Below are 27121 nucleotides of genomic sequence, written 5' to 3'. Positions count from 1 at the left end.
AGAGCACTCCTCCAAAGAGGCCTAGAGAGGCCTGGCAATTGATAGCAATTTATACAAATTGTCAGAATAACAAAAAAGACCCTGGGGGCTCGTCCTCACGGACGCCTGATGAGGCCAACCACCTGATAGCCAGTCAGGCTAGCCGTACCGATGTCACACATCGGCATTCGCCCTCAAGGAGGCCTGATGAGGCCTACCACTCAATAGCAAGCCATGCTAGCTGAGTATCCAACTCAGGAACTCACCTCCAAGGTGAGGCCTACCACCTGGTAGCAAGTCACAACTGACTGCAATGAAACCCTTGACAGTTAGACTACTGGCTGACTAGTAACTACCCATTGCACCTTGCTATGGGGACCCTCCCTCAGGGAGGCTTTGTAAAGCCTACAAGCTGATAACGAGTCTTCACAATAGTCAACGTATCTGGGAAGTATAACACACCAATTCACACAACTGGGGCTGCCCACAGGAGGCCTTTTAGGCAGCTACCTGGTTGCAGCTGCTGTGAACCCAGACATTAGCAAAAACGGGCTAGTTCTGACTGAGCGACTCTCACATGAGAGGAGGCTGACAACACAGGGATGGTATAAAGGCTCAGATTCACGTAGTGAACAGCCAAAGGTGACAGTGCCTCAGCAACGCACCTCCAACATCCATACAGCCTACGCCAACTAAGCAAATATGCCCAACTGAAGCTCCAGCGTCAGTCTCTAGTAAACACACTCTAGAAGAGACAAGCTACTCTAAACTGCGGTGGCTTAGGGGAACCGAAGACACATAGCAAAAAAGTGGTAGCATTCTCCCAGAAGGACGTCCTACCGCTTAGTACTCCGCTAACATTTCAGTAGAAATGAGCGGCGGCCTCAACACAACTCTCACCATGAGAGGAGGACTTAATTACATACATATCGTCGCTGTCCGATGAAAACCACGTATGTCCATTTTGCCGATTTTGAGATTTTTCAACGGATTGAATGTCCAGGTTCATTTCAAAGCAGTAGGGAGGCCGGAAAGGCCTATGGACTGATCTAACAGGGAGGCCTCACGACAGGCCTGCGACTGTCTGACCAGGCTCAGGCGGCTGTGTGCTGTACATGACCCTCAATGAGAGGAGCAGCTGAACCTGCCTGGCGGGTAACCTCCAGCTGTAGGCTAAGCTACCGTAGGTTCTACTCACAGAGAACTGGTAACCGAGAAGTGCCTAAACTCGGGAACTTCGCCTTCAAGGACGACCCGTGGGGCCTACTACCGAAGACACATAGCAAAAACCCTAAGTGGTAGCATTCTCCCAGAAGGACGTCCTACCGCTTAGTACTCTGCTAACATTTCAGTAGAAATGAGCGGCGGCCTCAACACAACTCTCACCATGAGAGGAGGACTTAATTACATACATATCGTCGCTGTCCGATGAAAACCACGTATGTCCATTTTGCCGATTTTGAGATTTTTCGACGGATTGAATGTCCAGGTTAATTTCCGTATACAGTATGCTTCACATATCTAAATGGCCAATGAAAAGTTGTGAAATCATGTCATCTGATTTTCACGTATATCCATTTGGTGTCAAAGCTGTCAATCACGCCGCGTATTAGAGCCCTGCGCGGGACTGTTTTCTTCATCCCGCTCCCGCCCGCACCCGCCGAATTTCTGACCATTACCGCCCGCTCCCGCAACGTATGTGTTACACTCCCGCCCGCTCCCGCAATATGTATGTCCACTCCCGCCCGCAACCGCAAAACTCTGAGAATTTATTCCCGCACAATAATAGAGATGCATTGATTTTGTGTCTTCTCCCATCCCGCAGGAAAAAAAAACACGTATTTGTATTGATATTATTAAAGAGATTCATGGGGTTGTTTGTTTCGTTTCCCTGGCATGCATGTAAAAAAAAAAAAAAAAAAGACAAATACATTCAAATATAATTTCGTTTTAATCAAAAACTTTGCACATAAAAATAGACTGCTTTGCAAAACAGAAAAACAGATTGAGAAACAAAAAACAGATCCCAATTCGTCGGTCAGTTCCGACGTACGTCGAACGTGACCGACTGAAAGGAAACCTGAGAAAACATGCTTCAACAGAACGTAATGTGAACACAAAATAGCAAACGGACATTTAGAAACAATAGCTCCTGGTGCCTAGCTCCTGGTGCTGCAATAAGCCACCTACAGGGGGAAACTTCAGTTAACTCCTCCTTCCTAATGGTTGCGTAAACCCACACTCTATACAGGGAACAAAGGTCTGTAAGAAATACATATTTTAGTGTTATCACACAAAATAGACCACTCTCACCTGCGGCGTGTAGAGCGAAGACTCACCACACAGTTCTCATATGAACGCGGTGTTCTACCGTCCTTGCATTACTGAAAGGGGCGCTCTCACTGATCAAGCCAAGGCGGGCCGCCCCAGGCCTGATGTAAGAAGCGCCTGGAGAAACGCTCTATGACGAAAAACTATGAGGGATCCTTGTTCCTACGGGAGACCCGCCTCTTTTGCGACCTACTCCTATGAGGGGGCGCACGAAAGGCAATACTGGCACTCTGGCCCTGTCTCCAGCCCTCAGGCCATGACGGGCCAGGCCCTCCCGCCTGCCTGGGCGCGGATCCGGATCTCAGCGGTACGCAGGTTAAACGCTGCCGAACGCGCCTTCGCCTTTTTATTGAAAAGTTTTTTTATTGAAAAGTTTGCAAGGCAAAACCTGTCAGTGAACGTAGAGAGGACCCAAATGCAAAGGTGCAGAACAGAAATGTTTATTCAGTCACAAAAGGAACTTAGGAAGACTGCCGATCACAGGAAAGGGTGATGCAGATCTGGAGCATAACACAGGCAACAAACAATGACAGTCCTTGGAAACAGGCCGGTCACAGAGCAATAAATGAAATCTTGACGACAGGCTGACTGTAGCGCCAACCTGCCGGCAGAACTCCCTCCAAAAATGCGAGACAAATTGAGGCCCCCTATCGGAAACGACATTGGTAGGAAGCCCGTGAATCTTAAAGACATGGTCAAAGACCAGCCGCGCAGTCTCCTTAGCAGAGGGAAGCTTAGGAAGGGGAATAAAGTGGACCGCCTTCGAGAAACGATCAACAACTGTAAGGATCGCCGTATTGCCACAGGACGGGGGAAGCCCCGTAACGAAATCCAGGGCAATATGGGACCAAGGACGAGAGGGAATCGCGAGGGGTTGGAGCAGACCTGCGGGAGGAGAATTACCGGACTTAGCCTGGGCGCAGACAGGACAGGCAGCCACGAATTTACGAACCTCGCGAGTCATAGACGGCCACCAAAAACGCTGGCAAACTGTGGCCAAGGTACCCCTCACCCCAGGGTGAGCGGCAAATTTGGAAGCGTGACCCCAGCGGAGAACGGCGGATCGAACAGTCTTAGGAACAAACATTCTACCCTCTGGGCAACCTTGAGGAACCGTAACGTGGGCGAGCGCTCTTTTAACAGACCGTTCGACTGCCCAGACGAGCGCACCAACCACACAGCCCTTAGGCAAAATGGACTCGGTGGTGGAACCCTCCCCCGAGGAGCCGAACTGATGAGAAAGCGCGTCTGGCTTAAGGTTCTTAGAGCCTGGTCTGAAAGAAATGGTGAAGTCAAACCGTCCAAAAAAAAGCGACCATCGTGCTTGACGCGAATTTAACCTCTTAGCAGAACGAATATATTCAAGGTTTCTGTGGTCGGTCCAGACGATAAACGGAACGGCCGCCCCCTCTAGCCAATGGCGCCACTCACCAAGAGCCAGCCGAATGGCCAAAAGTTCACGGTCTCCCACATCATAATTTCGTTCCGCGGGTGAAAGCCTGTGAGAGTAGAAAGCGCACGGATGGATCTTGTTATCAATAGACGAGTGTTGTGACAAAACCGCTCCCACCCCCACATCTGAAGCATCAACCTCCACAAAGAACTGTCTCTGGGGATCAGGTGTAAATAAGATAGGTGCAGAGGAGAATAACCTCTTCAGACGTTCGAAGGAGAGCTGAGCAGAATCTGACCAGAGAAAACGCGATTTGACAGAAGTAAGGGCGGTAAGTGGAGCTGCAATCTGACTGAAATTACGGATAAACCGTCGATAAAAATTTGCAAATCCCAGGAAACGCTGAAGAGCCGTACGGGAATCGGGAACGGGCCAATCGATGACAGCCTGTGACTTAGCAGAATCCATACTAACTCCCTCTGCCGACACGACGGAACCGAGAAACGTTACAGATTCAGAATGAAATTCGCATTTCTCGGCCTTGACGAAAAGACGATTCTCTAAAAGGCGCTGTAACACGCATCGTACATGTTGGACATGCTCCTAGAGCGAGGACGAGAAAATTAGTATAACGTCTAAGTACTCAAAGACGAAGACATTTAGCATATCTCTCAAAACGTCATTTACAAGCGCCTGAAAAACTGCGGGAGCGTTTACCAGCCCGAAAGGAAGAACGCGGTATTCAAAGTGGCCTAGAGGGGTATTGAACGCAATCTTCCACTCGTCTCCTTCCTTAATGCATACTAAATGATACGCATTGCGGAGGTCCAGTTTCGTGAAGACTTTCGCTCCCTGCAAGATCTCAAAGGCTGACGACATCAATGGTAACGGATACCGGTTCTTAATGGTTATGTCGTTCATAATCAATGCAGGGACGCAGCGAGCCGCGAGCCGTCCTTCTTCTTCACGAAAAAGAACCCCGCCCCGGCAGGAGAGGAGGACTGGGCAATAGTTCCGGCGGACAAGGACTCAGACAAATACTTCTCTAGCTCTTCGCGCTCGGGTGCAGATAGAGAATATAACCTCCCGCGAGGTGGGGTCGTACCAGGGCGAAGATCGATGCTACAATCGTATGGTCAATGGGGAGGGAGAGAGGTGGCCCGTGAACGACTGAACACTGCCCGCAGATCGTGGTACTCCTCAGGAATCCTAGAAAGATCAATAGACTCCTCGTGAAAAACAGAGATAGAAGAGACAGCGGGGACAGCAGATACAAGACACTTGACATGACACGGTAAACTCCAAGATAAAATAGACGCCTCCACCCAATTAATCTGGGGATTATGCTGTTGTAACCATGGGTGACCTAAAACAATAGGGGCTAGTGGGGAATGAAAAGTAAAAAAAGAAATAGCAGAAATGGTGAGACTCACTGTTACGGATGCTCGATGAATGTTAGACAGCACACGGCCATCTAATGCAAAGGCAGTGGGGGGATCAGACAGTTCCCGTAAGGGAATACCATGTTCAATAGCCCAGCTCTCATCCATGAAGTTTCCCTCAGCACCGGAGTCAATAAGGGCAGAACAGGGAAATGATGAGCCCCGCCAGCGCACGACAGCATCAAACATAGTGCGGTTCTTGTGAAGTGGGGACATGGGGGTTGCGCTCACCAGTACTCCCCGATCTACTGGCGAGCTCTTGCTTTTACTGGACAGGTAGCCGCGTAATGAGTACAGGCAGAGACCCTCCTGTATGCGCCGTTGACGTTCGGTGGAAGAAATCTGTGTTCTCCCCAGCAGCATAGGTTCAGGATCAGAACTTGGTTCAGAAAAGGGTGCGGCGGAAGGATACCTCGGTTGCTCTGGGTTGCTACCGCGTGCTCGTCGATGCAGATCAAAACGCTTGTCAAGGTGGATCGCCAGCTCCGCCAGTTGGTTAAACTGAGAAGGGATCTCTCGTGCAAAAATCTCGTCCTTGAGCTCGTCGTTTAACCCGTCCAGGAAACGTGCAGATAGAGCGGGTTCGTTCCATTCACAGGTAGCGGCCAAAGTCTGAAACTCAATGGCAAAGTCAGTAGTGGAAAGCTTACCCTGGCGCAAGGTGGCGAGCTGCCGAGAAGCTTCCTTTCCGAAGACGGAGCGATCAAACACTCTTATAATTTCCTCCTTAAAGGTAGCGAATTGCTGACAGCACACGGAACCAGCCTCCCAGAGAGCCGTCCCCCAGTCGCGAGCCCGTCCCGTGAGGAGAGAGACAACGAAGGCAACCCTGGAACGTTCATCTGGAAAATCACCTCGCATTGCGTTAAGAAGGCACGACACCCAGAGGGCTCACCTGAGTAACAGGGGGGATTATTGATTCGAGGCTCCGCGGAACTACGAGATGCGCCCGCAGACTGCTCCAGGCGAAGATGGTGAAGCTGGTTCGTGAGTTCGGTTACTTGGACTGCCAGACTCTCCACAGCATGCTTGGTGACAGAGAGCTCCTCCTCATGCTTGCCGAGCAGAGCTCCTTGCATCTCAACAGCAGTGCGGAAAGGCGTCTCCTTTGCTGGGTCCATCTTGGCCGGATTATTCTGTCAGTGAACGGAGAGAGGACCCAAATGCAAAGGTGCAGAACAGAAATGTTTATTCAGTCACAAAAGAACTTAGGCAGACTGCCGATCACAGGAAAGGGTGATGCAGATCTGGAGCATAACACACAATGACAGTCCTTGGAAACAGGCCGGTCATAGAGCTCGCAACGGGAAGGCAGTGGCGAGCGAATCAGCGCCAATCAAAGCACTCAGCACCACAGACAGCGTCCAGATGGTTACTCACGTACAGCAGGAAACTGGACAGAAACACAGGTGAGACCAACACGACAACACAGGTCGATTCGAACAGATAGACAGGGCAAACGAGAGACGTGAACTAGAGTGAAAAGCATACAATAATAATCCGGCAAAGAAGCCACAAACAGAAGGCACTAAATAGCCAGAAAGATCAATGAAAAGAGGAACAGGTGCGTCTCAATCAGAGAGCGCGCTGATTGCGATAGCAAACAGGTGGGAAGGAGAAGAGAGCCAAACCCAACTCATGACAAAACCGGTGAATCGTGGAGAAAGCTCTTTCCTTTCTCCACGATATCCGCCGAGTTCGACCACAGATGTCTCTCCGAGGCCACCATCGCCGCCCACGATCAGCCGATCGTGGCAGCTGCTTTGCTTGGTGGCACGGAGAGCTAGACCTGTGGTGCAGCGCAGTTCAACCACCGCATCAGGGGTTAAAAACCTACCCTGATCGAGATCCCCCAGCAGATCTGCCTGGTACGCCTGAAACACAGCCATGGTGTGAAAAGCAGCACCAGCCTGACCTGCTGCCGTGTATGCCCTGCCATTAAAGCACAATGTGATTTAGAGAGGTAGATGGCAGAGTTTGAGCTCTCGGTGTTGATGCCCAACAAAATGCGAGAAAAGTTTGCAAACGTTCCTCGTCAATCGGTAGCATCAACACATATCCATATTCCCCTATCCCCTCGACATCAGCGAAGTTAAAACGCTGATGTCGATGAATATTGGGTCGAATATGGATTCTTCCATGCCCTCTCGATCTCTGTAAGAAGATCCGGAAGGAATGGAAGGCTCATCTGAGCTGATGGTTTATGGCCAAGGAGAAATCAATCATGCAATCTATCACGAGCGATCTCTCCTCTAAAGCACCAACATGGCAGCCGCAGCCTGCCTGCAGCACGTTTCATAACATTCATCAGCTCAGCATACACGGTCAGGGTGACTGAGAGGATTCATACCACTCTCACCAGCCATCCCTAAGAGCACTTGCTGATAAGTCTTGTTAGCCGCCAGATCGTTTGAGAGGAATAAAACCTCTCGCGACGATCGGCGAGCTGCATCTGAGAACCCATGATGGATGCCAGCGCTCAGCCTCAGCATGAGCGGGACAGCATCATCCAGTCCCAGATGCCAAACTCTCTTCCCTCAAGAAGAAAGCCAGACTAGAGTGGAGCGATCTCAGATTGAAAACCGCTCACACTTACACACAAACAACTTCAAATGAACTGACTGTGCATGCTCTTGATCCCAGGCAGTAAATACACACTCGTGTGTATTAAATAATGAATTTGTATTACCTTAACTCGTATAGCACTTCAAACAGACAGTCCCTGAAGACGAGAAAGATGTGTATGTGTTGGCAAGGCACCCTTATATACTTCCAGGTCGCACATTGATGACATCATGGGCTGTCGCCGGTCAATAGGATTGACTTGATTCGATAGTAGCTTCAGACACCTGTCACGCTGGAGGCGTTCCCCATAGCGTCAGCTGATGCAGCGAGAGTTCCCTTTCGAAAGGGAACAACCAGTTGCTGGTCCCCATTGTAGGAAATAATAAAATTGAAGTCAATGGCTACCATCAACTGTCTGGTATTCAACTGTCTGTGTTCAACGGGAGAAATGAGTATAGGTTTGGAACAATATTAGAGTGAGTAAATAATGACATAATTTTTGAGTTTTAGGTGAACTGTCCCTTTAAAGGAGCTGTATGTAGGACTGTGGCCAAAACTGGTACTGCAATCACTTTCAAATGACTGTTGAGCGGTGTATCCCCTCTCCCCCTCCCCCTGACTCGAGGCTGCCAGATAGGCTGCAGGATGCAGCAGGAACGTAGGCTGCTACACGGAGCTTTCAATGGCAAGTGACGAGTCGTACACAGTTAGTTTTTTTTCTTTCTGTTAATTATGTTTATGCTTCAAGAGCGATGTTTTATGAAGTAATTATGAATGGCAAACATTTACTAATGGCGATTAGCCAAATATAATCGTAAATATGAACGCTCGTATGTGACAGTACATTCCCACATGAAAAAATACTATAGTATATTATAGTAAAATTACAGCAAAGCTAAATAACATTAGCAATGGTCATACAGGTCAACTTGCAGCATGTTTTGTCCACTATATATGCGAAGAACGAATGAGGAATAATTTTTACAGAGGTAACGTTAGGCTACTGTCTCAAATACGTTTTCACATTGCCATAATAGGCGTGCTAATGTTGTTTTCCTCAGCGTCCCAGGATAATGACAGAGAAACGGGCTCTGATAATGCATTACTAATGTTAGCAATGACGACTCGCCGTTTTTATTTACCAAACAATTCCTTAACGTTACCTTTTCAATTCAATGACCCACCTCCTCCATCTGCGCAAACCTAACGTTACTTTGCACGAACATGCATAACTTTGTTCGACTGTCATGAATATTTGAAATGTCCATTTACATTAAGTACAAGTTAGCCAAACATATGAACCTTACCTGTCCAGGAGAAAATTAGCAACGTTGGCATCAGTCTTCAAATTATTCTCCGTTTTCAGCCGTCTCCATCTTTCAAAGGCATCTCTTATACAAATCCTTGTTTTATTTCGGACACTGTCACAACGTTTTTCTTATTCATAACGAGGTCGTTTAGGTTTCGTAAAGTTAGACATTGTTTATCCAAAAAGTTTATAGCTGCAGCTGTGTTAACTAGAGCAGAGCTGGCAACCCGAATGCAGAAACACTACTGACTTCGTGATTGGTAGATAGGTGGAGGGTGGCGCTTCAGGCATGACACAACATGTCAACATCAACATCAGTTGAGGGCTGCAACTTCACTTTTAAAATGACAATATCTTGGCCGGACAACTGTTGTCAGTGATATAAGTATTTGAAATTAACATGATTTCTTAATGTCTAGTGACATATCAGGGCCATTTTATGATTAATTGAAATACATTTCTTACATACAGTTCCTTTAAGGACAAGCGGCAGCGTGTTCACAAGGCTGCGCTGCTATGGAAAGTCAAGAGGGCCAAAAACATGAGAATTTTAACACCTATTTAACGTGTATTTCATTGACGCATTAAATACACATGAAATATGCGTTAAATACGTGTTGTTTATGCGTGACAAATCAGTGCGTATTTTGCGTGTATTTCACACATATTTTACATGTTAAATACAGTAAAATACGCGTGAAATACACATTAAAAAAAATCTGTTTAAACAGGTCATTGGCTGCTGAAGACTTGGGTATAACCATTTCTGTGAGCTTGGGGGGGGGGGGGGGGTATACCGTTCATAGACTAGGCTACCACCATTTAGATCAGCTTATTCAGCCTATTTATTTTGTCCTTGTTTGTATTTTATTTGTAACGCCTATAGAAATAATATAGAATCCATTTAATCTTAATCTCCGCCGTCAGACACATTTTTTTCGTCAAATATAAATAGCAGTCTATTCGCTCACTCATTCCGCTCAGCGCGTGCATTCCATGTGTGCAGAATGCATCAGAGGGTTACTCAACCATGGGTGGTCTGTTGGCATGTCATGTGAGGCTGAAACTAGGGGTTTGTGCAGTAGCGCGGGAAGGGGGGTGCTGCGGGGGCTGCAGCCCCCCTCGTTATATACCCTGGTGGGGGGCTGTGGACTAAAATTATACTCTATTTAAAAACATGAAATGAAATAAAATAAATTAAAATGACATAACATACTGTTTGATATGGGATTAAAATAATGGGCAGTGGATAAGATATAAACTAATGATTAATTATTTTAATAATTCCTCAGGAAGAGCTTTCGTCACGTCACCTCGCACACTCGTTTGGTCATGGCTAGCAATAAGCAGCAGAAACGCATTTCAGACTTTTTTTGAGTAACATTACTACTAACACGGTTAAGAAAAGTAAAATTGTGAATTCTTCTCAAATAAAGGATGTAAACAACGACGGCGACTAAATCCGCGCCAAATGCTGACCTTGACACCGACAAAAACTCTGTTCAGACATCCGCGAGCAGCGAGGTTTGTGAGCTGGACGTTAACATGGACTCTCACCAGTCTGCTGAGGTCGGGACTAGGGATGCTCATATTGACCGTTTAACCGTTAACGAAATGAATTTTGACCGATTAATACTATCAGTTAAACGGTTTAAAAGTTTTTTTTTTTGCTGCATCACCACATTTTTATAAGAAACAATATCGAGTCTATTAAACACAAAAGAACAACAAATATATCGGTGAGAACACTCGTTTTAAGCCTACATACACTGGGACTGCATATCACAATTTTCCTAAAGTTGATTCTTCTTGCAATCGTAATGCAATGGACTATGGCCTACATTAAACCTTTAAATAAAATGTTTACACAGTCATATACAGTAAACGAGCTTGCACAGTGACAGGAAATAAAAATTAACGCAAAAAACCTGCCTACCTTACCAGAGCATGTCAGCAAAGCGGAGCTTCACTCATGAACTGCTCAGCGGTAAAATGACGTGCGCTCAAATCCCGCGACATGACATTTCTCTGTACTGTAGCCTACTATACTTGTAGCCATTAAAACACGTTATTTGTTTCAGTTTAAATATTATAATGTTTTTTTTTTTTTTTATTTACGTTGAAACGGCTTAAATGAACCACTACTAGAAAATGGGTCAGGGGCAGCCCTAACTATTTATTTCAGATAGACCTATATTTTATCCAACATGTCACAAATTGAGTTCTGGGTTGAGCATGCGGTGCTGAGTGGAATGAGCTTCAGAAATGAACGGAATCGTTTTACATAATTCAACAAGTATAATAATTTTTAATGGGCCACTTAAAATGTTTATTACAAATAAATTATTACATTTTAAAAATGAATAAAATGAACAAAAATTTGCATTGCATTTGCAATCCTTTGCAGCACCCCCACTTCCCACGCCCCTGCACCACTTAGACATGCTACTTTAAAAAAATGTAAAACCAGTCAAGGTGTGGCCTGCTATTTTTATATGATGAAAAAAACTTAGTTTGACGGGAAAAAACTATTCCGGTTCTTCAAAGCTTCAAACGGAGTCAGTGTTTTCGTTTTGTCATCTTAATTTGTTAATTATTTAAGTGAAAAATATTTAGTGTAGGCCTATTTATTTTATAAATAGCTGGATTCCAGCTGTTTATTAATTTTTCTACCTCAGAACGAAAAACAAAAAAAATCAAGCTGAATTCTTGTTTTTCGTATTTAAAAAAAAAAGAAAGAAAAAGGAACCGTTTTCTAATTTTTTTGCTTTCAATATTAAATTAAATAAAAAATGACTGAAATGATAATAACAAAAATCGAAAGGAAATCACACACCAGATATAGCCTACTTGAATCCTGCATTTATTAGCTTCTTGAATCAGATAATGAGGAAGTGTACACAGGAACGCCATCCAGAATCACAGCCTTATGGTCACGTTGAATCATGTGAGATGATTGACAGCTTTACAAGCTAATGATATCACAGCTGCCGGATCAGAGGGGAGTCATCGCTAGCTCTATAGCTGTTTGAGCTCTTCAGATCGCATAATTCAGCAAAATGAATAGAAATGTTATTCTGTATGACAAAATATTTTACAAACGTGATTATGAATCATTATTTCTCCAAATATGCGCACATGGACTAAGAGCCCTGGCAGATGCTGGATATTGTATGTAACCTATGAACACAAATAAAAAGAATGCTTTATGAGTGATGATTAACCCTTTGTGCAGATCAAGTAAGAGTGTCTGTGTATGATCAGGTTTTAACAAGTAATTAATTTTAAACAACAATAATCTGCGGCGGTGGGGGCCGTCTGTGCTCTTTGACGCGATAGGGGTGGTTTTAATACAACACCTGTCTGGTCGCCAGCGACAACATAATGACGTCACACATTTTCCGAACCAACTCTCAGCCCCCCTCGAATGAAACGGCTTCCAGCGCGCCTGGGTTTGTGTGTATGTGTGTTGCTTAGTCTAACACAGACTTTACAAATAGTGGAAAACCAGAGAAAGGACATGCAGCATCATATTAGCATTACCATTATTAGCAGCAGAGATTGTTGCATTTGGTTAGTTGTGGATCATAGCATCATCATGGATTACGTCCTCTCTTAAGGTGCTTTCACACTGGATGCGCGAATAATTCGCGCAATGGTTTTATTTTTTGATCAACTGTTTGTGTAATGAGTGCTTCCACACCGAACGCGAATGTGCTGCGGCAAAAAAACGGTGTTTATTTTTTTCGTTTCAATGTCGATTTTTTTTTAACACTCACAGCGACAGAAAAAGCTTAAACCAATCACATACAAGGAAACAAAGGTCATGAAATGTCCAGTTGATGTCATTAGCTATTCAATCAAGATTAACCTTTGCCAGGTATCACGTTTCTCACGAGATTACAGCTGTAGTTGTGTTTACAGCTGTACAGTTGCAGCTGTGTTTGCCCACTGTAGGCTACAGACAACGATATCATAACCTTTTGAGTTAAAACTCGTAGATTTTTTTTTCTAATCTAATTGTGTCTGCGACTAGAAAGTGAATGTGTTTCCGTCAGTATGACTGAGTAAGTACGAAAGTAAGTGCAGAACCGGCCATAATAAAGTTTTAACTCCTGTACAAGATTAGCATACTCCCCTTCAGACTCTTTGTTCTTTAAGACTGGGTGCACCCAATACCATCTTTTCGTTCTTTTAAATAAAATGAAAAGCTCGTCTTCACTGAATGATGAAGTGTCCGTGTTTTCACAGCTGTCGGCGCGAATGTTTTGGAATGTTGGAGCTCTGAAACGTCGCAAACTCGCATCGCGGCTGATGTGAATGGTTTTGACGCAAACTATTCGCACACAAAATATTCGGTTCTCCGCTTCGCTTTTCCGTTACGCGTCCGGTGTGAAAGGGCCTTTATTGTTAGAGCAACATGTAGTAATTTGGAACTAATGGTATCTCTATACCAAAATCACTTTTCACAAGTCAAATCATACTATAAATATACCTACAGTAAACTGCTATAACTGAAATCAACACACAGACAGTACACCACTTTTCAGAGCTGGCAAATTGCTTTATACACATTTGTTGCTATACACAATTGTTCTAAACACTTTTTATAAATAATTATAATTTGTTACATTTATATAGCATTTTTCTAGGCACTCAAAGCGCTTTACATAGAAGGGGGTGGGGGGGGGATCTCCTCATCCACCACCAATGTGCAACATCTACCTGGATGATGCGACAGCAGTCATATTGCGCCAGAACGCCCACCACACACCAACTGATTGGTGGAGAGAAGACAGATTGATGAAGCCAATCGTGTGTGTGTGTATGTGTATGTGTATATATTTGTGGATGATTAGGAGGCCAATGGGCAAATTTGGCCAGGATGCCGGGGTTACACCACTACTCTTTATCGAAGGACATCCTGGGATTTTTAATGATCACAGAGAGTCAGGACCTCGGTTTCACGTCTCATCCAAAGGACGGTGCTTGTTCCAGTATAGTGTCCCCATCACTATATTGGGGTGTTAGGACCCACACAGACCACCCCCTGCTGGCCTCACTAACACCTCTACCAGCAGCAACCTAGTTTTCCCAGTTGGTCTCCCATCCAGGTACTGACCAGGCTCAGCCCTGCTTAGCTTCAGTGGGAAACCAGTCTTGGGCTACAGGGTGATATGGCTGCTGGCACAAATAGTTTAAAGACATGAACATCACAACATGAGAATTTTGTACTGTTTGAGTATGTTTCTACTATGCTCTGTTTGAACATGTTCAATAAATTGTGTCAGTGACCATTGGAATTTGGTTAATATCTGTTTCTTTGCAGCTTCAAGTGTAGCACCTACCACCACAGCTACCACCACAGCTTTACCATCCAACAGTGAGTTTGTGTTTGATTTGTCACAGATGAATGAAATCGTTTTTTGAACCTTCAACCTATTGGTTGCCATTGAAGTCCATTATGTGAAGAAAAATCCTTAAATGTTTTCCTCAAAAAACGTAACTTCTTTTCGACTGAGGAAAGAAAGACAAGAACATCTTGGGTGTGAGTAAATTATCAGGAATTTTTCATTTTGAAGTGAACTAATCCTTTAAGGGCTTTTGTGGTCTACCAACTATTTTACTTGCCATTAATACAATTCTGTTAAGTTTGTTCTTAGATCTACAGTTTAAGTGATCATACCAGGCAGGGAGATGAAGTTGAGCATATAGGACTTGACAGTACAATCCCTTTTAATAATCGGCACTTTCTTAATATCTTGAGTGGGTAGGGGTAATCACATCATTGGGGTCATCAGGTGGGCACCCTCCTTCCTTGGCATTTTATTGATAGGCCCAAGACACCTCTAGAGGGCTCAACAGCAACACCTGGCGTCCCAGGTATGCTCCCCTCTGCTTTTACCCCTCTTGGTCATTTTGCAGTCCATTTGGGGTCCTTCCTTTTTAGCCACAGCCAGTTGCTGCTTTGCTCAGCAGCCTCTGACAGCAACCTAACAGATTGTTGGAAGGCCTGTCCTCTGACTCCCAATCCCTTCAATAGCCTAGTTGTTGTTGTGGCTACAAAACCTCTGCAACCAATCTCTACTGGGATCAACTGGGTTCGCCAACCCCGTTGTACTACTTCGGCTAGGTCGCTGTACTTTAGGCTTTTGCGTTCATTCGCTTCACCAACTGTAGCCTCCCATGGCACAGTTAGTTCCACAATGATCAGAGACTTTTGCAAGGTTGACCACATGATCAGGTCCGGCCTGAGGTTAGTTGTAATTATCTCTGGGGGAAAGCTGAGCTTCCGGTCTAGGTCAACTTGCATTTTCCAGTCCCGGGCAGCGTCCAGCATTGTCGATTCCACTTTTGTAGTTGGCTTCATTGGAAGTTGTCCTGTTCTTATGAATGTAATGGATTTTGAACATGCATGTTTTTGAGGAGGGCATTTGTGATGGTTCTCCTTCCTTCCAGGATAATCGCCAGTTGTCTCAGGACCTGATTGTGCCCCCAGGTTTTGCAGCCAACAAGGATGTGCTTTGATGTTGCTGGGGTTCGACAGAGAGGACATGATGGATCTTCTGCAGTCCACTGGTTTAGGTTCTTGGGTGTAAGAAGAACATCATAAAGCTCAGCCTGTTTCCTTCCATCTCCCAAAGATCCCTCCAGGTGAGCTTACATTTCTCCAGGTTTTCCCAGTTAGTCCACTGTCCCTGTTTGGACTGTGAGACTGCCTTTGTGCATCTCTCTGCCTCCTCTTGCTGTCGGACCTCGGCTACTACCAGCTTTCTTCTCTGGGCGGATGTTGCCTTGAACCATGAGGGCCGGCTTGCCCCGAGTCCAAAACCCCCTCTTCCCTGCTGCACCTGTCCTACAATGTCTCCATGCCTGAGAGCAGATTTTGCTTGCTGTATGGCCTCAGCCATGGTCCACTTCCTCCCAGTTGCCAGTCTGGGAGCAGCCGCTTGTATTACAGCATCTTGAGACTCGGTCAAGGTCATGTCCAGTCTCACTTTGTTACATTTGTATTCTTCAGTGAGGCTTGAGACAGGCAGTTCCAGAGCACTTTTCCCACACAGGCCAATACTACTGAGGCAATGCAGGAGTCCAAGCCACTTCTTGATATAATGGTTGATTGTTCTCTCCAGTTTCTCAATTTTGGAAATGGGGACCTCGTAGACCGTTAGAGGCCCCATCAGACAGGGGAGTAATCCGAATTGTAGGCACCAGAGTTTCAGCTTCCCAGGAAGCAAGGAATTGTTTATTAGCATAGTTTCGTCTTAAAGTGATCAAGCAAGGCCTTGGATGGTTTCTTCCCTTAGTTGGTCACTCTGGTCTTAGTCCTTGTACCATCGCCCTAAGCTCTTTATTGGCTTTTCCAACACTGTTGGGATAGGTGTTTCTTCAATGCAAAATCTCTGGTCTATGAGTTTCCCTCTAATGATGGATATACTTCTGGATTTGCTAGGTTTTAACTTCATCCGTGACCATGTCATGTTGGCATGAAGCTTTTCCAGTAGATGTTTGGTACATGCAATAGTTGAGGTCAGCGTGGTCATGTCATCCATGTAAGCCGCAGGCCAGACTGCAGACGTTCTCCTCCTACAACCCATTTGGAAGCTCGAATGATCAATTCCATTGCCACTGTAAAAGCTAGGGGGGAGGTGGTAGATCAAGCCATTATTCACACTTCCAATGATTGCCACGATCGATTGCTCCTGGCTCCTGATCGATTGCTCCTGTCTCCTGTCTCCTGTTTGCCTCCTGCCTGTCTGTAGCTCTGTACAGCCTTGGTTGCGTTTGAATCTCTATTTTGATATATCTTCTTTGTTCTACTGCTAAATATAACTTACTCATCATCATACATTGTTTAAATATTGCCTATCACGTTAAATTTGACATCGCTAGCTTTTAATCTAAATCACCATCACACGTTAGCATTTTGCTAGCCTGTTAGCTTGTCATCTCTGCACCCAGGTCTCTTGTTTTCTGAGTTCATTAGTTGGATTAGTAAATAGTGTCCAGCAAACAATTGTGGTAAGTTGGACTAATCAACAAACACGGTAAGTCATGTCATCTCCTGTCATTGTCACTTGCACCGCATGCTGCATGTTCAGTATAGGTTTCTCCGCTGGCGAACAGGGCTTCACATGTGATAAATGTAAGGAGATAGTTAGGCTGTGTCAGGTGTGAGAGAGAGAACCCCAGAGACGAAGGCAAGTAACACAGTCTTTTAATGGAAAAATAGGCAAAACAGCCGCTGGCACCATCAAACAGAAAGTCTTTAAAGGATAACCAAAGCTGCCGGAGATCTGGGTTGGTAGACCAGTCCTTAGATGAAAACAGTGGTGACAGGCAGGCGGCCGTCGATAGTAGCACTCAGTGTCCTGATATCAGCATTCAGCGGCAGGCGAGCTGGGCAGAGCACAGACTAAGCATAAGCATTAGCGCAGGTCAATACGAAGGTAGTATTAACCAGACAAGACAGAGCCAGACGGGAAGAATAACGATCGACACATACGTCTACAGAAATAATAATCTGGCAAAGAACAAAGGACAGGCAGGGACTAGAAATAGAAAACCCAATCAGAGGAGAACAGGGAACAGGTGTAGCGAGAAACAGCCTGTCAGCAGATAACGAGCGACAGCTGATCAACATGTGTGCGTGCAAGCACCCAGAGGGAAAGTGTGAGTCAGAGAACGATCAGCAGAGGGGGGAAAAGAAGGAAGAACCAGGATCATGACAGGCTGACGGAGAAGATTTCAGAATTAGAAACACGCATCCATACTTTATCTGAGAGTAGTGAGGATGTAACAGCTTTAGATACTGATTTGGATACGAAAAGCTTAGTGAACTCTGTACATTCTTTGGTTCCGGCTGCAGGGCCCCCGCAGCAGGGAAACTGGGTAACGGTGAGACGGCATAGTTGCAGATCAAAAAATCACTTTTCCGTTCTGGTTAGAACATCAAACAGGTTCTCCCCTCTCAGTGAAGCACCCACTGAGTATCCTGTTGACAGTGCCCTAGTCATTGGTGATTCTATTACACGGAACGTGAAAATAGAGACACAAGCCACCATAGTCACATGCTTACCAGGAGCCAGAGCGCCTGACATCAAAGCAAATTTAAAAGTGCTGGCTAAAGCTAATCGTAAATTCTCTAAGATTATTATTCACGTCGGCACTAATGATGTTCGACTTCGCCAGTCGGAGATCACCAAAATTAACATTAAAGAGGTGTGTGAACTCGCTAGTACGATGTCAGAGGCTGTTTATTGTTCTGGACCACTCCCTGTAAAAAGGAGTGATGAGATAGTTAGCAGACTATCATCACTCAATGGCTGGTTGTCTAAGTGGTGTCCGCAAAATAACATAGGGTTCATAGACAATTGGAAACATTTTTGGGGCAGACCTGACCTGTTGAAGAAGGATGGCATCCATCCCTCCTGGGGTGGTTCCGCTCTTCACTCTAGTAATTTGGCATAGTCTTAGAGCTAAACCTTGACTCACTAGGGCCCAGGTCAGGAAGCAGACAAACTGGCTAAACCGACCGTCTGCTAGCTGTCTCACGTCACCGGAGTCAGATAAATCCCAGCACATAGAGACTCTTTCACCTAGATATTATCATATAGAGATTGTGTCTGTTCCCCGAATTAGTAAATACAAAAAAACATCAAAACCATTCAACAGTAAAAATTTTATTGATGTCCAACAAATGAACAACAGATATAATACAGATGAACAATTGATAAAGCTTGGGTTGCTGAATATTCGATCCCTTTCCCCAAAAGCGCTTATTGTTAATGATATCATTACAGATAATAATTTAGATGTGCTGTGTTTGACAGAAACCTGGCTAAAACCTGACGACTACATTACTTTAAATGAGTCCATCCCCCAAGATTATTGTTATAAATATGAGCTGCATCTGAAAGGTAAAGGGGGAGGGGTTGCTGTAGTTTATAATAATATCTTCAGTATTACTCAGAAGTCATGTCACGCTGATATATGCAGGAATAGATGAGGATCCAATAGCGAGTGAAAATAAGTATTTATTTACTGACAAGGACTCAAGGAAACAAACAGTCCAAACACAAGTCCCAATAGAAAGTCCGATGCAGGCAGAGAGATGACGGAGACAGAGACTCTGTGCAGCGTGGCGTGACACAGGGACGCAATGGGCAAGACCAGGCGACGGGAACTTCAAAGAAGCGGAATCCTCAACACAAGACCACCAGGGAAGACGACTGCACAGGAAACACACCGGGACAAACTGCAACGATCGACAAACACAGATAGCAGGTGAGGCAATTATATAGGCAGGTGAATGAGGTGCAGCTGACGGTGCTGATGATTGCTGTGATCAGTGACCACGCCTCCAACACAACCAAACACACATCTAAAGAGAAATGAGCCAGTGAATCCATGAATCGTGACAAGTCTAGTTTCAAATATAATTCCTTCGAAGTTTTGGTGCTTTATGTAACGTTGTGTAGTGTACATGATAAAACCTGTTTAACATTTGTGTTAGCTACTGTATACAGGCCACCAGGGCATAATACAGACTTTATCAAAGAATTTGCTGATTTTCTATCAGAGTTAGAACTGGCTGTAGATAAAGTACTAATTGTTGGTGATTTTAATATCCATGTAGACAATGAAAAAGATGCATTAGGATTAACATTTAAAGACATTCTAAACTCTATTGGAGTTAGGCAACACGTGTCAGGACCCACTCATCGTCATAATCATACTTTAGACCTAATATTGTCACATGGAATAAATGTTGATACCGTTGAAATTCTGCAGCAGAGCGATGACATCTCAGATCATTACCTAGTATCACGTATACTTAATTTAGCTAAGGCTGCAAAGCCGTCCCCTCGCTTCAAAAATGGCAGGACAATCACTGCCGCCTCTAAAGATTGCTTTTTAAATAATCTTCCTCATCAGTATCATCTCCTCAGCATCCCAGATAGCTTAGAAGAACTCGATGTTGCAACAGAAACTACTGACTCTCTCTTATCCAGTACTTTAGACACAGTTGCTCCCCTGCGCTTAAAGAAGATTAAAGAAAATAGTCCAACGGCGTGGTACAACGAGCACACTCGGGCCCTTAAAACAGCAGCCAGAAAAATGGAGCGCAGCTGGAAGAAAAACTAGAGGTTGTTTGTAATTCGTGGAAAGAGCACATGATCGCATACAGAAAGGCCGTAAAAACTGCTAGATCTGCTTATTTCTCGATTCTCTTGGAAGAAAACAAACATTTATTCGATACAGTGGCTAAATTAACCAAAAATAAAGCTTCAACTTCTGATGTTTGTAAACAGCACAGAAGTAATGACTTTATGAACTTCTTTACATGTAAGATTGATAATATTAGGAAGAAAATGTTAACCATGCAGCCGTCTACTACAGTTTCACATCAGACAGAGCATTGTAGCGTCACTGAGGAAAAATTACACTCATTCGCTGCTATAGGAGAAGAAGAATTGGCTAAACTCGTTAAATCATCAAAATCAACAACATGTATGCTCGACCCTATACCGACTAGGCTATTAAAAGAGATGCTACCAGAGGTCATAGATCCTCTTCTTAATATCATTAATTAATCTTTTTCATTAGGATATGTACCGAAAACTTTTAAGTTGGCTATTATTAAACCACTTATTAAAAAAACGCAACTTGATCCTACAGAATTAGTCAATTATAGACCAATCTCAAATCTACCCTTTCTGTCAAAAATACTTGAAAAGGCAGTGTCTTCACAATTATGTTCCTTTTTAGAAAGAAATTGTAGCAACAATGCTCCGATTCAATCAGACTTTGGCCAAATGATCAACAGGATGGACCTCCACACACCAACTCGTGACTTTCCTGATCAGTTCATACATAAACAAAGGGCTGTGTGTGTGATAGGGCTATCGAAATTAATTAACAACCCGAGGAGCCACGATGTCTGCTGTCGCAAAGAATGGAGCATTGAGTGGTATAGCCTAAAGACATTCACATGACTTCACGTCCGCAAACGCACACACATAGCGAAGCATCACGTCCACACACACACGCGTTACTTGAACCATGTGGACTAAAAACTGTCTCAGTAATGTTCAAATATATATAATTCGTTGATTTAATGTCTTTATACGATGTATTAGAATAACTAGGATGTTTACTGTATGTAAATCAAAACCTGTATGCCAGTAACTGTGATAATCTTGTATATCTGTACGCTCAAGTCGCAGAATGACCGTTCTTGGTATCTCTGTTATCGCAAAAACCCGACTGTGCCGAATCTTGTTCACAAATTACAACAAGATACATTATTATAGAAATACCAGGTTTCTAAGAATTAGAGGCTTACAATTTCCACCCTATTGATTAACTAAGAGGAGGGGGGTACACAAACAATGAAACACTCGCGCCTTCTCTCTCCACGGACATGATTGGATCCTTCCAACTCTCTGGGCTCGGCCACTCCATTTATAAGAACAAGGAGCTTATCATTAACTCCTTGCACTCCACCACCACGAGGAAGACCACCCTGGCCTTCGCCCCCCTGAGAGAAGGATCCCTTTGGCATCCCCAGCCAAGAAAGAGAGACCGGCAAACTTCTGGAGCGACTTTCCTGAACTTCACAGAAATTCTCCCGGACACGCAACTCCTTAGCGAACTGCCACGACGATTCGAACTCAGACACGTACACGAGAGAGCCTAATGCAAGTATTATATTTCACCTTTAAACTGCTTGAAAAATGTTGTCTCAATTACTCCTGATTCACGAAATCATAAATGTCTGGAGGGCTCTGGTGAAGTGCTTGGAACTGTCTTTCTTTCTCTCTCTCTCTCCCTCGTGGATTCTCTCTTTCCATCATTCTTTTCCCTTTGATTTTATTCGTTGAGTTTGATTTTTCCTTGTTTGTACCATATTGTTTGTTTTCTCCTACATATATATGCATATTTACCCCCGTGTGATTCGTAGCTTTGTATTCTGTAGTTGTTTTATTAAAACCCAATAATTGCATTAAATTGAATCCGTATTGTTTTGTTCACAAATATCGAAGTCAATGAAACGTAAGATTTTAGCTACCCATTTAAGCTTGATTTTCCTGTATTACTACTTCAGTAGTACAAATTGTACAAACATAAGAGATATTATTTGTCCTGATCAAACAGATCAATGTTTCTTAAGGTTTGTAAGATTGATAATTGATGAAGAAATCAATTTGGATAAAGGTTACTTTTAAATGATTAAAGGTTCCGTTATACGTTAATTTTTGTCTGTACAACAAGCAAATCATATTCATAGCCTCATGAATATTCATACCATTTGAATTAATTATTCCCCGAAACTTATTGTTGTTACATTCTGGTGGAGAAATATTGTGGCAGTTTCAAACTTTGTTTTTGTGAGCAATATTAATATTCATATTCATGTGTATTTTTGGGTATTAATATTATGCACACGCGTTTTCGTTCGTTTGTTTGAACTGTGAGACAAATCGCGCAAAGCGAACTCACTTACTGACTAAGGCACAACGCCAAGCTCAGCTTAAGCATATTAACAGATGCTAAATTGGCAATATTAAATGTCCTGCAGAGATAAAGAAATCTCTGTACAGTCCGTACATGCGTAATATTGTTTTATCCCGCTTGACTTGAACGAAGAAGTCTTCTTTCAAGCGGAAGATTGAAATAGAGCGAGTTTCCTCTCTTCAATAATAGGCCTAATATAATATTAAATCGTTAAGATAAACGATAAAACTCCTGGTTTCACATTGGCTTAGCTACCCAAATCAAAGGCCTAACACATGATTCATAAATGCTGACTGACCGTCAGCCAATTTGATAAATGTCTATTGGAGTTCTTTTAAATGTGAAGCAAAGCAGATGTTAATTCCTGTATCCACATGTTTCTTGTGCCATTATAGCACAAAAAGATCCGCCGTGGTCTAAAAGTCATTGTGATGTGTTAATTCTGTGTGCGACCATCATCTGATTTTTGGTCCAAATCACACGAGCCGGTGTTGCAACTCCGCGTGCTAGACACCAGAGGGCGCGAGCTCACAGCTCTCGAATTACACTTCATCATAACTTTATCCCGAGCGAGCGCAACAGCGCCATCTGGTGGGCATTCCTCCTAACTAACTCTAGTCTGGGTGGACTCGACTGCGCCATCTCGTGGGTATTTTCGGATAGTTCTACTCTCCGCTATTAATTTTGTCTTGACAAACTTTAATTTCCTTCCTAAGTCGAGCATGTGAATTGTTATTGATTACTGTTAGAAACGTTTTCATTTATGCAATTTCACGTTAGAAACGTTTTCATTTTTGCAATTTCACTAAGCATTAGGCAGCAACCAGGTCTCATTCTCGCTGATTAAACACACTTATTTGAATTTGGGTTTAAAAGGAAAAATGAATTTCCTCTAACTTAAATTGAAATTAGGTTCTTAAAGTTACTGACAGTCCGCTTGGAAGGAAGGGCGCCACCGTGTGGCCGTACCCTGCTAAGTCAGCTTACAGCTCTCTCTCTTTTCCACTTTCTTCCAATTCTGTGTGAAGTGCTTATTCCTGTTTCCCTTTCTGATGATTAATTTTTTTTGGTTATTGATGATACTCCAACGTTAGCATTAAATTGTAATAGGATATTATTTGGACTTGCTTTCTTTTATTTACATTCTCCTTACAGGCTTATTTAAATTTAAATTTTAAACTTGTTTTGAATTTAATTTGAATTAAGTTGGTCTTGTTAATTTTTATTTTTATTTTCTATTTAATTTAATTTTATTAAGTTCTTTTTTGCTTGTCCCTTTCTTCCTCTCATTAGGGTTAGGTTCTTTTTGATAGTTACCAACAGTATCAAAATTGCCTTTTGTTTTATCGTTATTTGATAGAAACCTTTGCCTTTTTCTAAATCGCTCTCGATATAGGAGTTTTGCATTTCCTTTTCGCCTGCAACCATAAATCACTTGATCCGGTAAACAATAGAGCCTTATTTAATTTTGATTTCACCTGTTTACCCTCTTTTGTGTATTTATTGTAAGGCTCACAAGCATCTGTGGTGAACTGAGAATCGTCTCAACGTGGTCTCCACGAGCAAGGTTGTCCAACCGACGTGACCTGCACCGGCTGTGTGTGAATCTCGGTTTCGGTTTCGGTTTCGTCAGGTTGTGTTTAAAGTCTAAACTGTTTGAGTGGGCGTAATGCGATACAGAGTAACGAAGGACAGAGGACACGGCAGTTGGGTGTTTGGGAACGCCCGGAAGGCCGACTGCGCCTATGGTTTTCCACCTGAGCGACCTCAACTCGCCCCGGATAAACTAAATGTGATAAAATCCACATTATAAGCCGAATATTAGATACTCCCCGAGTATAGCCCAAACGTTTGGCCCACCTTTCCTCTCTAAGCCGCACCCTTTTCCTAGGTTTCCTACCCCGATAGCCACACATGCTGTAGGCCCTATCAGAAACTCTTACGAAAGGTAGCAAGCTTAGTCCCTTTTAGTGTTTCTCTAACACTCCCAGTGTTCGTGCTTATTCTCCTTTTTATTGCAGACCAATTCATTTTTGTGTTTGTTTTCACTGTGCTCTTTCCTACCTTCACTGTCCGGACTGTCGTAATCTTGTTTCTTTCAGTTCACCAAGAGACCCCAAGGAAAGCTAAGTAATAGAGTGACAACCAAGCAGCCGGCGTCACCAGGTGACCCACAGGGCTACCGCCTGTCAAAGTCTCTATTTCAGGCCGACCCAAAAATTGGCCCGCCTAATTGTCTAACTGTCTAACTGTCTACATCAGTTAGCCAAAATTCTTGTCGACGGCATAGTCCGTACAAGAGCTTGTAAACCTTAGAACAAACTTGCATTGGCCTCTTTGTGTGTGTATGCTGTGTTTCTCTCGCCCACAGTGAACCAGTATGTCCCGTTCATCCAGTCCCGCTGTCCCTTGGGATCACCTAGCGGTATGGCTGGAAGCGATGACGAGCACTGTTCCGTCTGAGGACACCAGTGATCTGCAACAGCTGTGCCAGGAGGAACTGGACAGAGCTAGACAAGCTGACGGCACATGACCCGACGCAGAGTTACTCTCACAAAGAACTGGTCAAGATCCTCGGGAGCCTCGATGCAGGAGGACACGATGCTTATGCCTATTTGCAAGACATAGACTTTCACCTGCAGACTGTCGCTAATGCGAACACTTGGGACACATTGTACCTACTCAGAATCACGTCTAACCGGGACGTGCGTAGCTTTCTAGACCGCCAACCAGAGACTGTCAAAGCGGACTACGGGCAGCTACGACGAGCTTTAATTCGTGAATACTCTGATCCAGAATCAGTCCAGGGGCTCATCGCTGCTGTGGACCTCAGGCAAGGTCGACTTGAAACCCCACAGAACTTTTATAATCGACTGCGACGTACCTACTTCGGCACACGAAACGAACCAGGCATGGAGGAGGACCTCAGCTTCAGAACCCTGTTCCTCCGAAACCTCCACCCCACGATTAATCACCATCTGGGAGTTCTGGTTTGTACACGCAGCATGTCCACCCAACAGTTAAGAGACTTAGCTCACAAGGCTTACACCAAGCAAAAGGCTATTTCTGAAAAGACTGTAAAACACCCAACCATTTGCCCTGTCTCTGAGCATCGCCCAGAGCTGACCCTAGAGGGCGCCCAACAGAACCACAGTTACGCGTCAACAGAGAGTCTACACCGTTCCCAGCCAGCAGAGGGCAGCATGATCATGGTAATGCCCATCCAAGGTACCAGAACGATCGCTCTGGAGGATCCTGGGACCGGCCTCGCCCCCTCCACAACCAAAGGGGGGGGGGGGGTAACATGGGAAGCTGGCCGGCAACCTAGAAGGAGCCGAACCCTCTCTCACAGAACCCCAAACCCAGAAAACCGACAGAGGGGCCACTCTCGACGTGATACTGGTAAGCGCGGATCTGAGCCCACGGCTAACAAGAAAAGTACGGTCGAGTCCAGAACTGTTGAAGGTACTGAAGGAGTTTCTACAAAAGAAACCCCGCAAGACAGACAAGAAGGATGAACCAGACACCGCATGACTGAACCGGACGCCTGAAATCAACCTTCCTGACCTTTCTGCAACTGAACCAAACACCCAGAACACTGTTTCCCAACCACAGACTATCGAACTAGCTGTTGCACCCCCACACGTCAGCAACATCCACTCACTCCAGCTGACGGCAACACTTCCTGACCGAGACAGTGTCACTCCGCACACCAAGGTACATGAAAGTGCTGTCCTGGTTATCTGCACTCACAATGAAACACAAGAGACATATACCGACTGCCTACCGATCAACACACAGGCCCCAACACCCAGACTCTTGGGGAACCTGATCGAGAAGGGAATGACTCGAAAACTCTACCTAACCATCACCTTGGAAAAGGAACTGAGACTCGAAGCCCTGGTTGACACCGGCTCCGACCTAACGTTGATATCCGTTCAACTGTTTGACAAACTCAAATTTGAAGCACAGAGACAGAATCGCACTCTTAACCTTCACACGTGTAAGCTGAATGTTCAGTCGTACAGCCAAAACGACATCCAGCTCAAAACCATAGCTCCCATTCACCTGGCAGTTGGGCCTATGAATCTTGTACATCCTGTCTATGTGTCACCTATGAACACTTATCCGTTTCTCATCGGCAAAGACCTGCTGGACTGCTTCGAACCTTTACTGGACTTCAAACAGCTGAAATTCTGGGCGCAAGTGCGAGAACCTCGTCCCTTCCAGACACACAGGTCTTCTGAGCAAGACTGTCAGGTCACAGGGAACAGGGAACGGTGGTACCAGCATACACCAAAGGGGTCGCTGTTCGGCTCAACATGCGATGTGGTCAAACCTTAAACCACACGCTGGGCTTCTTCCAACCCTCACCTGAATGTGTGGAACTCAGACTCACACTTGAAGCCACACCCCTCACTGAAGTGTCATCTCGTGTAGTATACATCCTTTTCAACAACTGCACAGCAACTGACATCAACATTCCCAAGGCCTACCGGCTGGGATGGCTAGTGAGCCATGACTTTCATGACTTTGAACTTGTACTACCCATCATTGGGCCCATTCCACCTGCACTGATAC

The 27121-nt window shown here is 44.5% G+C and overlaps 1 protein-coding gene across 1 annotated transcript in view; it reads left to right on the top strand.

The window, feature by feature from the left end:
- Window positions 1-27121, top strand: part of LOC307142010 (uncharacterized protein) — a 102012-nt gene that overhangs the window by 55036 nt on the left and 19855 nt on the right. The window contains exon 7 of the mRNA XM_079842528.1: window positions 14349-14402. Coding sequence (XP_079698654.1) covers window positions 14349-14402 — 54 coding nt within the window. The remainder of the gene's footprint in view (window positions 1-14348; window positions 14403-27121) is intronic.

Source organism: Gobio gobio (assembly GCF_949357685.1).
Source record: "Gobio gobio genome assembly, chromosome: 2".
In the NCBI taxonomy this organism is placed as follows: domain Eukaryota; kingdom Metazoa; phylum Chordata; class Actinopteri; order Cypriniformes; family Gobionidae; genus Gobio; species Gobio gobio.
This window is presented reverse-complemented; position numbering and strand designations above follow the sequence as displayed.